Source organism: Callospermophilus lateralis, chromosome 1 (genome assembly GCF_048772815.1).
Source record: "Callospermophilus lateralis isolate mCalLat2 chromosome 1, mCalLat2.hap1, whole genome shotgun sequence".
NCBI classification, from domain to species: domain Eukaryota; kingdom Metazoa; phylum Chordata; class Mammalia; order Rodentia; family Sciuridae; genus Callospermophilus; species Callospermophilus lateralis.
In genome coordinates, this window is record NC_135305.1 from 181106359 (window position 1) to 181123957 (window position 17599).

At 35.1% G+C, this 17599-nt stretch overlaps 1 protein-coding gene across 19 annotated transcripts in view; it reads left to right on the top strand.

Annotated features, from left to right (window-relative positions):
- Positions 1 to 17599, top strand: part of Slmap (sarcolemma associated protein) — a 159317-nt gene that overhangs the window by 105218 nt on the left and 36500 nt on the right. For all 19 annotated transcript variants that reach the window (XM_077109190.1, XM_076839893.1, XM_076840661.1 and 16 more), the window contains 3 exons: positions 10866 to 10925; positions 16858 to 16938; positions 17209 to 17268. In XM_077109190.1, coding sequence (XP_076965305.1) covers positions 10866 to 10925; positions 16858 to 16938; positions 17209 to 17268 — 201 coding nt within the window. The remainder of the gene's footprint in view (positions 1 to 10865; positions 10926 to 16857; positions 16939 to 17208; positions 17269 to 17599) is intronic.

Here is a 17599-nt window from a genome sequence, read left to right on the forward strand (position 1 = left end):
TGTTTGCCTTATTCTTTATTTTTATTTTGTGCTCAGTGGTAACATAGGACATAATTTATTTCTTTCAACGAAGAAATAAGCTTGGTTCTCTTTTGATTAGTTTTTAGGAAGATTTAACAGTTTTTGTAACTCTGTCACTTATTCTCGGACTAAACTTAATGCTTAAGTGATAGTTCTCAAATGTAGTCAAACCATCAGTTCTACTCCTTGGTAGGTAGGTTCTCTATGTGAATGCCTGACCATACATTTCAGGTTCAAATTCAAGGTTGTTTCTTTATTTTTTAAATATTTTGTTGTTGTTGTTGTAGATAGACACAATATCTTTATTTTTATTTACTTATTTTTATGTGGTGTTGAGGATCAAACCCAGGGCCTCACACATACGAAGCAAGAGCTCTACCACTAAGCTACAACACCAGCCCAAATTCGGGGATGTTTCTAACAGCAATATATACAATAATTCAAAAATGGAAGCAGCCCAGAACACTTTCACTAGCAGATGGATAAATATACTCCAGTCTGTTGGGTGAGAGAAGCCTGACATATAAGAATACATGCCATAGTATCCCATTTATATGAAATACAAAACTACTAAAATTATATTATTTAGTCATGCATATTTACATGAGGATTGTGAGAAATTAAAAATCAAGATAGTGGTTACCATTAGGAGAGGGAAGATTTGACTGAAATGGAGAATGTGGAAACCTTTGGAGCTTGGTGGGAAGATTCTGTTTGTTGATATGGATTGTGGTCACACAGAAATTTGCTTTATAAAAATTTATCTATCTAGGGGCTGGGGTTGTGGCTCAGCAGTAGAGCGCTTGCCTAGCATGTGCAAGGCCTGGGTTCGATCCTCAGCACCACATAAAAATAAATAAATAAAATAAAGATATTGTGTCCAACTACAACTAAAAAAATATTATCTGTCTATACTTTTGTGTCTCTCCTTTTATGTGTGTGTGTGTGTGTGTTTGTGTGTGTGTGTGTTTTAACAATAGGTACCCATGGTTTTTAAATAGGAGAAAATGAATAGTTAGCTCTCTGGAGTAAACTTAACAGAGGAAGTTTTTTTGAAAAACGAAAGCTCTCTTTTCTTTCACTCGAGATGAGTCAAATAGCTCTTTCAAAACACCTGTAGTTACCATTATACGGAAGTTCTCTTTGTGAGGGGTCAAAGGCAGAGATCTGATTCTCAACTGTTTTGATTGTATGTGTTACCATAGTAATTTTCAATCCTCCTAAAGCCTTGCAGTCACCACTCCACATTTGAGACTCAATAGAGATTTTTTTTAATGATATATATTTTTTAATTCCTTCATTATAGGCCATTAGTGATTCATTGGACTAGATAATATAACCTTAAATAATTTAAAATGATAATAATAGCAGTTAATTATTATTTAGCTCTTATATGCCAGTACTGTTAAACTTTTACATACATAAAATTATTAATTATGTTTTTTAGGATAATGAAAGCATTCAAACAATTTCTCAAAATTTTATTACTTTAAAAACAGATACTTAGCTGGGCATGGTGCATACCTATAATCCTTGGGAGCGTCTTGGGAGGCTGAGACTGGAGGATTGCAAGTTCAAAGCCAGCCATAGCAACTTAGTGAGGCCCTGTCTCAAAATAAAATATTAAAAGGGTTGGGGATTTGCTCAGCAGTTAAGCACTCCTTAACAAAACAAAAACAAAACAAACTCAATCTGTGCTTTCAACAAATATTAATTAAGCATCTACTATACATACACCAGGCATTATTTTAGCTATTGGGGCTTTAAAAATGCATGAGACAACCGGGAGCCATGGCTCATACCTGTAATCCCAGCAACTCTGGAGGCCGAAGCAAGAAGATTATGAATTTGAGGCTAGCCTTAGCATTTGTGAGAACTTCCTTCAACATAAAATAAAAAGGATGTAGCTCAATGGTATAACACACCAAGTTCATTCACCAGTACCAAAAAAGAAAAATAACTAAATAAACAAAACAGTGAGTTTTAGAAAACTTTGTATTAATGGAATTTACATCTCTTGAAGGGACCAAAATTTTAAAAACTGGGATTGGTAAATCCATTAAAGAAAAATAAAAGCATTTTTTTTCTTAGCGAATGAGATTCTAACTGCTGACCAGTTTTTCATTTTCTCTCAGTGAAAGTAAAGGAATTTAAGGTGATAAGAAGCAGCAAAGTTAGTATATAGCTGAACAAAAATGAGATTAAACTGTGTAAATTTTGTGTGTACACAAGGAAAGTATGTGGCGAGGTGGTGCATGCCTATAATCTCAGTTGCTCTAGAGGCTGAGGCAGGAGGATCCCAAACTTAGCAGGACACTGTCTAAAAATAAAATGTATAAAAGGGCTAAGGATGTAGCTCACTGGTAGAATGCTTATGTAGCATGCACAAGGCCTTGCGTCCAATCCCCAGTACCATACACAAATAAAGAAAGAAACTATGCGATAACCTAAGACTGAGATTATAGAGGTTTAGAACACCACAAATACCTTTTTAAAATAGAAGGCCAGATAGTAAAAATTTAGGTTTTGCAGACTATCAGGTTTCTATTGAACTACTAAACTCTGCCATCATAATATGAAAATGAATGAACCTGGCCATGTTTCCACAAAATAGCAGGTTGGATTTGGCCTGTGTGACTGTAATTATCGGTTTCCTGTGCAGAGCATATGGATTTTGTACATTGTGGTAAGGACTTGAGGTCTTGTTTTAAGGGTTGGTGACAGTTTTGAGCAATAAATTAGTTTTTGATGTGTTTTTATAAGCTGATCTTTAGATCTTCAGTATACTATAGAACAACTAGAAGAGTTTTCAAAGTCTGTTTATACTGTTTTATTATTATGTTTGAGTGTTAGTAATTTGTTACTATCTATTGTGTGCCAGATCTGTGTTAGGAATTAAGTTATTGATAAGATACCTCCCTACTATGACTAAACCCTAAATTCCTAGATTTATCACAGATATCTTTGTAATCCTTCGGAATTACTAATACCATGCCTAATGCAAAGTAAATATTTTAAGAGATTATTAGTATACTTCAGGGATCCGTGGGCCTTATATAATTGGTAGTTACAATATACCTTTATATAGACATGAATATATGAAAGCTTAGAGAGGAGAGAGAGAGAGAGCAGATGGTAGAAGAGGAATTCAGTTTTAGACATGGTGAAAATAAGCCTCTGGAGTTTCTGGGAGAAGATATTAGTAGAGTTCTGGATATTAATAGTGTTAAATTTGGCATCAGCATTTAGAAATTATTCAAATGCAGCAGGTAGTCAAAGCCATTAAAAAGGAGTTTGTGCTGGGCACAGTGGCACACACCTGTAATCCTAGTGGCTCATAATGCCTATAATCTCAGTTGCTTGAAGGAGGCTGAGGCAGGAAGATCTGAAGTTCAAAACCAGTCTCAGCAACTCAGCGAGGCCCTAAGAAACTGAGTAAGACCCTGTCTCTAAATAGAATATAAAAAAGGTCTAGGGAGGGCTGGGGCTGTGGTTCAGCAGTAATGCATTTGCCTGGCTATGTGAGACACTGGATTCGATTCTCAGCACCACATAATAAATAAAATAAAGGTCTATTAACAACAACAACAAAAAGAAATCTTTAATAAAAAGGGGGGGGTTAGGAGGGATAGGGATGTGGTTAAGTACAGAGAATCTGTAGATTGGGATACTTCAAATGTTGCTGAGAGGGGCTGGGGTTGTGGCACTGTGGCAGAGTGCTTGCCTAGCATCTGTGAGGTACTGGATTTGATTCTCAGCACCACATATAAATAAATAAAAATAAAGGTTTATTGACAGCTAATATATATAAATGTTGCTGAGAGTAGGGTGGACACAAGCGTCTTAGTGGAGAAAAAAAAAGTGGGAGAAATAAATGAAAGCCTCTGTAGTAAATCAGAATGCTCAGCACCACGTTTATACTCCCTCTGAATGCTGGTTAGAGGATTCTATTCCAGAGATACCCATCAGACAAAGACAAAATGTTTCTAAGCTTTATCTTTTCACCCCATAAATTGCCACTTGTCACCTAGCAAGTAAGAAGCCTGCATATTTGAATTGAACTGTGTCAGCTTTTTATTGCCTCCCCCTTGTGAATATAAAGAGACAGCCAAGATGACCAGACTTTTGAGGAAATTCTCTATTGAAGAAAACAATGATAAAAACAAACAAACAAATAAAATGCGACTAGGGAAGAAACAGGAAACAAATTTAAAAAAAAGGAAAAGGAAAAAGTCTTTTTTAAAATTAATTTCAGAGAAAGATAAATGTTTCATGTATGAAACAAGATAAAGATGGTTATATAGGTATGTATGTATTTGTGTGGTACTGGAAATAGAACCCAGGGCCCTTATGTATGCTGGGCAAGAGCTCTGCTAGGCACTGAACTACATTTCTACCCCTTTTTAATTTTATTTTGAGACAGGTTCTTACTAAGTTGCCCAGGCTAGCCTCACACTCGACATACTCCCACTTCATTCAGCCTCTCGGATAACTGGGATTAAAGGTGTGTACCACTACACCTGGCTGAGATGACATTTTTTTTTAAAGGAACAGAGTACACATTAAATTTTTGAAAAGTAAAACTATAACCAGATGTGGTGGCACATGCCTATAATTCCAGTGACTTGGGAGGCAAAGGCAGGAGAATCACAAGTTAAAAGCCAGGCTCAGCAACTTGGTGAGACCCTGTCTCATAAAGAGACTAGGGATAGGCCGGGTGTGGTGGCACACACCTGTAATACCAGTGGCTCGGGAGGCTGAGGCAGCAAGATCACAAGTTCAAACTAGCCTTAGGAACTGTGAAGCACTAAGCAACTCCGTGAGACCCTGTCTCTAATAAAATACAAAGTAAAGCTAGGGATGTGGCTCAGTGGTTGAGTGCCACTGAGTTCAATCCCTGGTACCAAAGAAAAAGAAAGATTAAAATGTGATATTAGATTTATTTTAATCATAAGGGTTATATGAAAAAATAAAGGAAATATTTCAGAAAATTAATAAAATAACAAGCTTTTTTAAGAAAAAAGGGGAAAATTCAAGAAAATTAAGAAATATTACTGGAGTTTTAACATCTGAATGAGTTTAAGAATAGAAGGGGAGGAGAATGGGAGAAAATGGAGGATAGACAACCAAATTTATCAGTTACATAGAATACAAAATGATTCACCAGTGCCGGGTTTCTGTTCTCTCGACTAAAAGGCTCAGAGGTCACTCTAGTTAAACTGGGCTAACTAGGCTGCACAAAATAACCACACAAGAGACACAAATACCTTTTTATTTGGGGTTGCTGTGACGGCTTCTCTGACCTTAAGGGTCCGCAGAAAGAGAGAGAGAGAGCAAGAGCATGCGCTGACCCCTTTTATTGAGGAGAAGCTATTCAAATGAAGCAAGGGGTCAGGTTTCAGGGGGCTGAGTCTATCTTCATGATGTCCACTGTCAGCAGGTTGACTGACACCTGAGTAGGCCACACCCAAGGGCACAGTAAGAGGAGGGGACATACACAAGGCACTTCCATGGAAGATTCTATCCTAAACAGGGCAAGGGGTTATATTACAAAGGAACAGGTGAGCATAGCTTCACCCATGGGGCTGTAGCAAGACACACCCATTTCTGTGACTGAGCACCTCAGCACCCAGCTGGGGAGTGTAACTCAGTCACCCGTAAGGTTGGCCTCCCACACACCAGAATTGAAAGATAGGATCCTGTAAACTGAAAAGATACCCTGAATGCCCAGGACAATATATTTTTGAAGATCAAAAACTAACCCTGCCACAAAAGGTCACACACTATTTTTCCTTTCTTATGAAATATTCAAAATAGGTAAATCCATAGAGATGGGAAGCAGAGGAGTCACTTCCGGGCACTGGGGAAGTGGGGTGGAAAGTAAATGATTAAGGAATATGGGACTTCCTTTTGAGTGATAAAAATGTTTTGGAACTAGATACAGATGGTGGTTGGACAGCATCATGAATATACTAAATAACTACTGAATTCTTGCTTTAAAATGGTTACATTAGGTGGATTTATCACAATTAAGAAAAAAAAAAGGCCATATGCTGAGGAGTAAGACATTTAAGAGCATTAGGATAAAGGGAAGATTAAGAAAACTTGAAGAGAAAAACAAAGGCTCTCATTAATCATAATAAGCCAAATTATAATTTTTTAAATATTTATTTTTTAGTTGTAGTTGGACACAATATCTTTATTTATTTTTATGTGGTGTTGGGGATCAAACCCAGGGCCTCACCTGTGCTAGGGGAGTGCTCTACCACTGAGCCACAACCCCAGCCCCCCAATTATAATTTAGTAGCAAATAAGCTTAGGAATCCCTTTTTTACTCCTTTACTCTCTTTCTCTCCTCTCTTCAAAACCTGAATATTTCTCTTTTTTTTTTTTTTGTCAAAATGTGATATCTTTTTTATTTTTATTATTTTTTTATTTTTATTACTTGTTGATGGACATTTGTTTATTTATTTATTTACATGTTGTGCTGAGAATCAGACACAGTGTCTCACAGTGTCTCTCAGTGCTCTACCACTGAGCCACAACCCCAGCCCAAAACTTGATATCTTTTTAAAAAAGATATTAGTTGTAGATGGACATGTTACCTTTATTTTATTTAGTTATTTATCTTTTTATGTAGTGCTGAGGATCGAGCATAGTGCCTCACACATGCTAGGCAAACACTGTGCCAATTGAGCTACAACCACAGCACCCAAACCTGAAGTCTTAATAGCTTAATTTGACAAACATTTATTTCTTACTCACGGTACATGTGCATGATGTGCTCCACATTGTCACTCAGGGGTCTAGACTGATAGAGCCTGCCAATTTATGGTGTTGCTGTCTTCATATGTTTTTAGAGTTCCTTTAGTGGGAGATGAGAGGGGATAGAATAGTCCCACTTTCTCTTAAATGTTCTAGCTCTGGCTAGCATGCATTCTATGAACTTCCCTCAGTTCTAAGGAGCTCAGACATAAAATCCTCCTAGGTACTCAGAAAGAACAGTCAGACCAGGTATAGCTGAGCACAAGAAACCTCTACTATGTATGCATACTCAAGAACAGGAGTCATCCTATCATCAGGCTTACCTTCTGGGTAGAAACTAGAAGACAATATTGTGTAAGAAAGGAAATATGATGCTTTCAAAATTCTAAAGGAAAATTATTTCTTATAGAATTATGTCTCATCATACAGTCAGTCAATCTGGGCACGATGGTACATGCCTATAATCCCAGAGGCTCAGGAGGCTGAAGCAGGAGAATCTTGAGTTCAAACCCAACCTCAGCAATTTATCAAAGCCTTAAGCAACTCAGTGAGACACTGTCTCTAATAAAGTATTAAAAAGGACTGGGGATGTGGCTCAGTGGTTAAGCACCCCAGGTTCAATCTGTGGTACAAAAAAAAAAAACAAAAAAAATGTCAATCAAATAAATGTGAGGGTAGAACATTAATAAGATTTTTCAGAAAAACAAAGTTACAAAAGCTTTTACCCTCTGTCCACCACTTCTCAGGATATTATCAGAAGTGTTACAAAAAAAACAAGAGAATAAAATAGGAAAGGAAGATTTAAAATCTAGGGTCAGGGAGTTTTGTACAGAATACAACACAGACTAGAGCAATAATGTTAAAAGACTGAGCAGGTACATTGCACACACCTGTAATCCCAGCCACTCAGGAGGCTGAGGAGGAGAATTCCAAGTTTCATGCCAACCTTGAGAGACTTTTTGTCTCAAAAAAATAGAGAGACTTTTGTCTCAAAATAAAAAGTAGAAAGAGCTGGGAATGTAGTTCAGTGGTAGAGCTTAGGTCCTGGGTTTAATTTCCAGCAGACAGACAGACAGACACACACACACACACACACACACACACACACACACAGATTATAAGATTGAGAGAAGGGAGGGATGGATGGATAATGTGATAGATTACCTGGATGTTTGACAGTATTGAGGAATTTTATTGTTCTCCTAAAACTTGGACTGTGTTTGAGAGAGAGATTTTTAAAAATCATTAAACAAAATGTGGCATTACAAACTCCAAAAATACTAAGTGTTGTGTAAGAAAGGAAATATAATCATATTATATGACACATATATAAAATAGTCAATAAGAATATTGATTATAGACTAGCAAAATGTAACTCTTGTGATGATAATAGTAAGTAACATATCAGAGAATAATCCTAAAGATTTTGAGTAATACCTCAAATGGAAGAGTTTAAAAATCAGTTTATTATTTAGTAATATAAATGTAAATAACCAAAAAATTACTAAAAGTTAAAAAGTTGTTGCTTGTAGGAAGGAAGTGAATTTCAGGAATAGAATGGAGTAAGAGGACAGGTAGGACATCTTACATTTTACTTCTTATACTGATGCCTTTTAAAATTATCTAAATCTTTTACTTTGAATTCTTGTTTTTAAAAAAACAGGGACAAATAGTCAATAAGAAATGAAAGTTATGTGAAGTAGCTATGGGCTTTGGCAGACAAAAGTTTGTAATGATCATGGAGTCGTTTCAGTGACTGACTGATGGGTGTAGGCAAGTTACAGCTGGTTGAAGAGTAAAAGAATACAGCACTTATTTCACAAATTGCAAAAGTAGATTAAAGAAGCTGGGTCCAGTGGCGCGTATCTGTAATCCCAGGGACTTGAGAGACTAAGGCAGATGGCTTACCAGTTTGAGGCCAGATTGACAATTTAGTGAGACCCTATCTCAAAATACAAAATAAAAAGATCTAGGCATGGCCAGTCTCAGTGGCACTCACCAATAATCCCAACAATTCAGGAGGCTGAAACAGGAGGATTGCAAGCTTAAGGACAGCAATTTAGCAAGACCATGTCTCAAAATACAAAATTAAAAGGACTAGAGGGCTGGGGATGTGGCTCAAGCGGTAGCGCACTCGCCTGGCATGCGTGCGGCCCTGGTTCAATCCTCAGTACCACATACAAAGATGTTGTGTCTGCCAAAAACTAAAAAATAAATATTAAAAATTCTCTCTCTCTCTCTCTCTCAAAAAAAAAAAAAAAAAAAAAAAAGGACTAGAGATGTAACTCGGTGAGTGGTTAAGCAACTCCAGTTTCAACCCCCAGTACTACTCTTTTGTTGTTGTTGTTGTTGTTATTTTGTTTGTTGGGATTTTTTTAATATTTATTTTTTAGAAGTAGTTGGACACAATACCTTTATTTTGTTTATTTATTCTTATGTGGTGCTGAGGATCGAACCCAGGGCCTCGCACATGATAGATGAGCACTCTACTGCTAAGCCATAACCCCAGCCCCTGTTTGTTGGGTTTTTGTTGTTGTTGTTGTTTTGATATCAGGGATTGAACTCGGGCACTCAACCAGAGCCACATCCCCAGCCCTATTTTGTATTCTGTTTAGAGATAAGGTCTCACTAAGTTGCTTAGCACCTCACTGTTTCTGAAGCTGGCTTTGAACTCACTGCCAAAGCCTCATGAGCCTCTGGGATTATAGGCATGCACCACCGCACCCTATACTACTTTAAAAAAAAAAAAAAGAATAAATTGAAGGATACCGATTGGCATGCAGGATTTTAAAAAGGGATATTCAGAATAGTTATAGTCTCTAGTGAAATGTAGAATATGAAAGTATGATTTCAAATAAATTATAAAGAAGATACGTTATACCTTTACTGATAATCTTACATAAAACAAGACTTTTTTTTTTTTAAGTTGTAGAATTTTTCATTTTCCTGAAGTATGTTCTATAGGCATCTTTGTTGAATTGTGTCAGCAGGGAAAAGTAAACTATTGGTATGACAAAATTTTTATTTCTCGTCTAAGTAAAATTCCTTTACAATTATTTTATTTCAGCTCAATATCCTTGACTTAAAAAGGTTGCATTGGGGGCTGGGGTTATGGCTCAGCGATAGAGTGCTCACCTTGCATGTGCAAGGCCCTGGGTTTGATCCTCAGCATCACATAAAAATAAATAAAATAAAGATGTTATGTCCATCTATAACTAAAAAATAAGAGTTTAAAAATGGGGGGGCTGGGATTGTGGCTCAGTGGTAGAGTGCTCACCTACCACGTGTGAGGCGCTGGGTTCAATTCTCAGCATCTCATAAAAATTAATAAATAAAGGTATTGTGTCCAACTACAACTAAAAAAAATTTTTTTAATTAAAAAAGAAAAAGAAGGAGGTTGCATTGGTTGTTTCCTCTGATTTCCTTCATAAAAAAGATCTAGACTTGCTTCTTTTTGTATTTTAAATAATTTTTTATTTTGGAGAATAGTATAATTTGACTTGACCTATGACTTCAAATAGGAATAAACAAATAATTAAATCCTGTTTCAAATGGAAAATATACATGTCTAGAGCTTTTTAAAAATATGTCAGTATAGACAAAACAAATTGATTCATTGCAATAAACAGGAGTTTACTATCTACTAATAACTAGTAAAGGTTAATTTTCTAAACTTTGAAGGTATGGAAGCAAGGCATTTTCATATAGACCATTTCATAGATTTTAAATGTTCTCAAAAAATTATAAGTATGGAGGTAATGCATACATTATTTCAATTTAGTCAATTGACAGTGTTTTAATTTAGTCAATTCACAATGACTTACTTATTAAATAAGGTGCACTCTAATGAAAATAAAATGCAATTGTCTCCCTACCCGCAGTTTTCTGCATTAACCTGATTGCTCTCTCATAGTTTAAATTCTCTTAGTTCCCCTTCCAGGTTCAAGTTTTTGTTCAAGCTTGGTCATAGGAGTAATGTTATCATCTTTAAATTTGGTCATGGAATGTGTTACACTGCCTCGCTCAGGGAAATGCTGCTCCATTTGGGCTTGGATAGTAACATTTATTTTCTTTGGCAGAGAAGCTGATCGTAGAGGGGCATCTAACCAAAGTGGTAGAAGAAACAAAGCTTTCAAAAGGTTCGTTTCTGTTTTTCTATGGTTTTTCAGAGTTCTCTGGGAAAATGAAGATAGATAAGTGTAAATTTTCAAGGTCATGGTATTTTAACCATCAGTTTATTTTTTGCAGCTTACAAAATGGCAATCTAGTAACAATTTCAGATGTTATATAAAATAGTTGGATTTCTCTTTTAGGAAAGATTATCTTGATTGGGAAGTTTCTTTCAAAGTGGGCATATATGTCTGTTTTTGTTTTTTGAAAGTTAAAGCTTGTTATAGATTTCTTCAGGCATTAAAATTGTGTTGTGATCTATTTCACTTCCAGCATTATTTTCAGCTTTGATCTTAAAATTTTAATCAAACACAATATGAACTTATAAATGCTTGTGGTTTTCCCTAGGGGTTATAGTACCTTTAAAATTTCTTATATTTCATGTTTTGTTGATTTTTGATATCTCAGTTTGATTTAAACAAAAACAGTGACTTTTGTCTGTAGAATTGTCTTATATTTTGTAATGAATGGTTCAGCAATTGTCCAAGGTAGTTTGTAATGTTAATTCTTTCCATTACAGTTATCAGACTTAGAGAAGAAAAGTGAGTTTTAATGCATCGAATCGTATTGTCAAGTCACTTTTATGCATGAGGAAAATTAAGCAAATAAATCTGGGTGGGATGTGCTCATTGTCATAGTAGAATTTCTTTTAGACTTTGCCAGTGTAAAACTAGCAATCCTTTTGGTCTGTTAAAACAATGAATGATAAAAATTTTATACTTAGTTTTAGTACATTTTGTTATGTTTAAGTAAGTTAGAGTCATTGGCTTTTTAAAATGTCTAAACAGATGTTGTTATTTCAGATATCTGGTGGCTTCTATTCTGAATTTCTTTTCACAGCAGATAACCTTATTTGGGGAAAGAATGCATAGAATATGCATCACTAATATTGTTCTGACAAACAGGCATTGAGTTTCAGAATAGCAAACTATTTTTAGGACAAATGGCAATTTATTTCATCTTATTAAAGGGAGATGAGAGCACACTTTAAAATAGCTTTTTACTTCATCACCTAAATACCTATTCAGATTAGTTGGTTCAGTAGCCAGCACTTTGAAATAAAAGTTAAAGCTTGGGGGGAGGGAAGGAATCAGTGCTTCTCTAATGAAAGAAAAGTGCCTTGCTGTCTAGTGCTTCTAATTAATGCATTCTAAATTTCAGTATGTTTGCTTCAAATCATGTGCCATTATTGAAAAATCTTTATGCAGTACTGCTGATTTTATTATTAAGTCTGTATATAAAATATGCATTGAAAGTTTTAAAGAATATATTTTTCATTCAGCAGTTTCACTTCTGGTTTGTTTTTTTTTTTTAATTTTTTGTAGTTGTAAATGGACAGAATGTCTTTATTTTATTTGTTAATTTTTTAATATTTATTTTTTAGTTGTAGTTGGACACATATCTTTATTTATTTATTTTTATGTGGTGCTGAGGATCGAACCCAGGGCCCTGCACATGCTAGGCGAGCGCTCTAGCACTGAGCCACAACCCAGCCCCCTGTTTGTTAATTTTTATGTGGTGCTGAGGATCGATCCCAGGGTCCCATGAATGCTAGACAAGTGCTTTGCCATGGAGCTACAGCCCCAGCCTTGGGTTTTTATCTTAAGGAACAAATTGAACAAATGTGCAAGGATGTTTGTTTCAGTGGGGTTTATTGTTTTGTTTTGTTTACAGTACTGGAGACTGAATTCGGGGCTCTCTACCACTAAGCTACATCCCCAGTCCCCCCCCACACACATATGCTAGGCCACTCAGCCCCAGCCCCAGCCCCCAAAATTCATCTTTTAAAAATGAAAATATAAAGCTAAGTTTTATATACCCAGGGATTTTTCTATCAGTAGTCAACATTTGTTCCCATTAATCTTTAGAGCAAACTGGATGGCTAAAATATGTTACATTTTAAACGTTTTCAGTCCATTTATAAAGCTGTTTTTTTTTTGTTTGTTTTGTTTTGTTTAATCTGGCTAAATGTCTCTTTTTTTAATGCTTTCATTGGTGATATTTTTGGTGAAATTTCTTTTTTACATTGAAAATATCAGTTGTTAGAAATTGACAATTGCAAACTGTTACAGTCTTAAGTATATCGTCTAAAGATTTCACCAAGTGTAGTGTGTTATCATAAATTGTATATGTTTTGTGTTTAAGGCCTAACTCAACCTAATCATTACAGTAGCTTTGGAAGTAAAAATAGAAAGAATACAAGAAGATAATTTTACCATTAAAAAACTATATGTTTTCAGACAACTTACTGTGGCTCTTTAAACATCAGTTGCCTCATTTGTAAAATGAAGTTTTCACTTGTCAGATTGTTGTGGGAATTTAATGAAATGTTGCTTAGTAAGCAGGAAACACTATTATCAGGTTTACCATTTTTTATATTTAACTTTGTTTTCCTGTTCCAGTGGTACAGGAAATTGTATATGACCACTAAATTCGTTTTGCCCATCTGTAATTATGTCTACTCAAAGATACCTTTTTTAGGATTCCCAGTTTGGGAACCGTTTTGGTATTGATTTGATAGCTTTCTTCCATTTTCTATATATTATTAATATACATCTTATTAAGCACTGCAGAGACAATCAGTAATAGGTGGATTGGGGAGGGTTTGTTACAGAAACTGAACTCTGGGTGCTCTATCACTGAACTATATCCTCAGCCCTCTTTATTTTTTATTTTGAGTTGCTGAGTTGCCAAACTAGCCTCACACTTGTGTTCCTCATGCCTAAACCTCCCAAATTTCTGGGATTACAGGCATGCACTACCACACCCAGTGATTTTTTTTTTTAATACTAGAAATTGGTGGCATCTTCATAATTGGAGAATAGGTGTTTTGAAAATAAGTTAATGCTCTAACTGAAGAATAGATGTTTTGAAAATAAGTAGACAGTCTCACGTTAGTTAGTTCATTTAGTTTTGTGTTTCATTCTTGAATAGAGTTGGTTTGCCACTGGGGGTTTTTTGTTTTGTTTTGTTTAAAGTGCTGGAGACTGAACCCAGGGCTCTCTACCACTAAGCTACATACCCAGCACCCCCCCCTTTTTTAATATTGTATGTGTGGCCTGTTGTATCAGGCCACACAATGATGGACTGTCATTTGACTCCCTGAAAACTTGCATTCGTATTCCAAAGTAGATGTGTACCTTCAATCAACTTCCTTCCTTCTTTCATCTCTTTCAGCACTGTTCTATGCATAGAAAATATAGTAGTTAATGAAATAGACAAAAATCCATTCTCTTAAGGAGCTTACATTTTAGTGAGATCTTGATGGAAGATTTGGTGCCCCACATTTAAGGCAATTTTATAGCACAAGTTAATACTCTAAATATAGGACAAAACTTCCTTCTAAGTCAAGGAAATACTTTTGAATATACACACTGTTAAATCCATGACACAAAGAAAAGACCATCGACTCCAATTTTAAATCAAATTAAAGCAAGCTTATATTGTGTACACAAGAGAACTAGTTGGCCAGCAGCTGTTTCACCCAAAGCAGAGAACAGCAGCCCAGCTCTCCAGGAAAAAGCTTTTATAGCACAAAAACTTACAAACGGGGGTTTCTTGGGAACTTACAGCTAACAGGATTCTGGCAAGCATAATTCAAAGGCAGATAGCAGATTAATGATCCACATGCTTTCAAGGTAGGGAGTAAATTGAGATTCCAACAACAGAATTTCTGAGGGGCTGCTAAGGTTTTAGGGAGGGTTGTTATCTGGTCAAGGAGAGCCAGGCAAAGGTGAGTTTAGAGCAGGGGAAAGAATTCCAAATAAGATTAGCCCTCAGAATAAGGTCAGGCCAAATAGTTATCTTAGTAAAACAGAAACGAACTTTTAATAACTTTGTGACAAGATGGTTCCCAATTCTACCTCTTAAGATAGAATTAGGTTGGGTTCATCAACACTTGTTTCACTTCAAAGTAAAGATCATAAAATTGCCAAAAATCAGCAAACATCCGGGGAGAGCCATTTTCCTATCTGTTCTTCCACAATGATTCTTTTTCTATCATTTATAGAGATTAGGTGTACAAGCATGTTTTATTTGAGAATATAACTTTGTGATCAAAACCAGAACATTCAGAAATGTCTGTCAGTGGCACACCATAATGTAGCAGAGGTCACAGATTAGGTTCCCATGGGCCTTGATGATCACTTCTAATCTGAGCTTCCTGTCACTTAGCAGTTGACTTTTTGACTAAAAATGGCAGTGAAAAAAGAAGCAAATTAAGCCACAAATTCTAGGAGTGTTTTAATATGAAACACCCTTAACAAGTTACATTTTAATATATTAAGTATTTTGACAGTAATAGCTGTTTTAAATGTATTTCTAATTTCTTTCAAAATGGAAAATATCTCAATTAGAAAACAGTATATATAGTCACTACAAAAATGTGAAATAATAGTTTAACTATATGAAATTAATAAATGTTTGCCATGAATCTTTCTGCATAGTTATACATACTCTTTTACTTAATAGTAAGTGTATCTTGAATATTTTCCATTCCACAGTATGCACATTTCATTTTCCCATAATGAACAATATAGTATTGAGCATCAATATACCCTGCATATACCTTATATAGACTTTTGTTTCCTTAGAAAAAATACTAGAGTTTGCACATTTAAAATTTTGATATATATTTCCACAAATAGTACAAACACATAATATTATAAGAAATAAGCATACACTTAGTGAATTTGTAATCCCACTAGAAAAATAAAATATATACACATAGACTTAGGTATAGTGGCTCATGCCTTTAATCCCAAAGTGGTAGAGCACCCAGGGTCCAAACCCCAGTACCACTATAAACATACATTTGCAAATAAATAAGATACAGAAAATTAGTAATAAAAATAAACATCATCCTGGAGAAATGAAAAGTATCTTAGAGATAATGGGGAGTTCAGCTTTATCTTACAGAAGGAATAGGCCAAGTTGAGGGTAGGGAAATACTTACTTGAGCAAAAAATTGTAGACTATTATGAGCTGGTACACCTCCCCTATAAAGAAGCTGACATGACTCAAGCAAAACTACTGTGGGAATTAATTTATGTTGCTAAATTCTGCAACATAAAGTTTGCCTGAGGGATTGTGGAGAATGAGGAAATGCTACAGGATTTTGGGCAGAGAAATTGCCTTCTTTGTAAATGCTGCCCTAAAGAATAGCATAGTATATGTGAATATGCCATTACAGATGAGAATCTGGAGCCTAATTAATTACCAGTCATCTTTAATAAAATGTTGGCCTATAATTAGGATTTTTGAGAGCAATTAGTTGAAAACTAGGCCTAGGGTGTCTTCATTGGACCTGGCAGAGCATCCCTTGCAAATAAGTACCAAACTTTTAAAAAAGTTTTTCCTCAGTGTGATTCCATATTTATGGTTTCTAAAGAAATAGATTGTTATTTTCTTATTCTAAAGGTATTTTGTAACAAATGTGATTTTTATAGGATTTTATTACATGAGTATAAATATTACTAAGGCAACCTTCTAGCTAGTGTTTTTATATAATAAAGCCTTTTTCTTTCATCCTCTTCATACAATGTCCACATTGTACTGGTAATTTTGCTATATTTGTTGCAGTTCTCTGAATACTTCAACAAAGCTTGCTTCATTTTTATTTCTAGTTGGCAAGTGGACAACCTTGAACAAACAAAAAAAAAAACCCAGCCCTCTGTGTAGCAGATACAATCCACATTATAATTTAATGTGAGCTCCGTGTAATAACCAGCATTCCATTTTGGACTGGGGTAGTGACAAAGTAAGATTCAGTGATCAGTTAATTTTTAAAATCTACTACTTTGCATAGTAGTAGATTTTGAGCATTCATACCCTGAAGCAGTTTTCTTGTTATAAGATATTTAATTATAATAAGATTTTTACTTTTATGTTTTTTCTTGGTAGAAAACCAGGCAAGAGCAAAGGATTCTGACTTATCAGATACTCTGAGTCCAAGCAAGGAAAAAAGCAGCGACGACACTACAGGTGAGTTTTAACCTAATGTTTACAAATCTACAGCTGTTAATAGCACTTTAGGTACGCAAGTTAATGTAGATGGAGATTTCAAACTTTGTAGGGGAAAAATAGTGCTTTCATTTGTCAATTCACTCCCTTGACTGTTAGATATTTCTTTAAAAACTACTTTTAACTATCCAACTATAGTAGCTGTGTAAATTTAGTTACTTATTTTGATAATAATAGATTGCTGATAGTTCTGAGTGCTCTCTGTAATTCTCTTTTTTCACCTTTCTATAGACGCCCAAATGGATGAGCAAGACCTAAATGAACCTCTTGCTAAAGTGTCCCTTTTAAAAGGTACTTTAATAGTTTTTATGACATTATAATCACCTTTTCACCTTTTGCCAGAAAAATCTGTGCCATATATTGTGTGAAGTTTTTAATTAAGAGTTTAAAATAGATTCTGTAAAGTAGCAGAAACTAAAATTTTAAATGTTGATGTTGGTGCCCAATGCTTTAAAAAATTATATTTAACATGTAGAATAATTCAGATCATAATTTTAAAATTATGAAGGGCAAAGCAGTAAGTGGTAGAATATGAAATGTTTACATTTGAACTTATTAACATAATCATGATAAGGTGAAAACCTTAATTTTCTAGAATCACCTGTTTGCTGTTTTCATATGG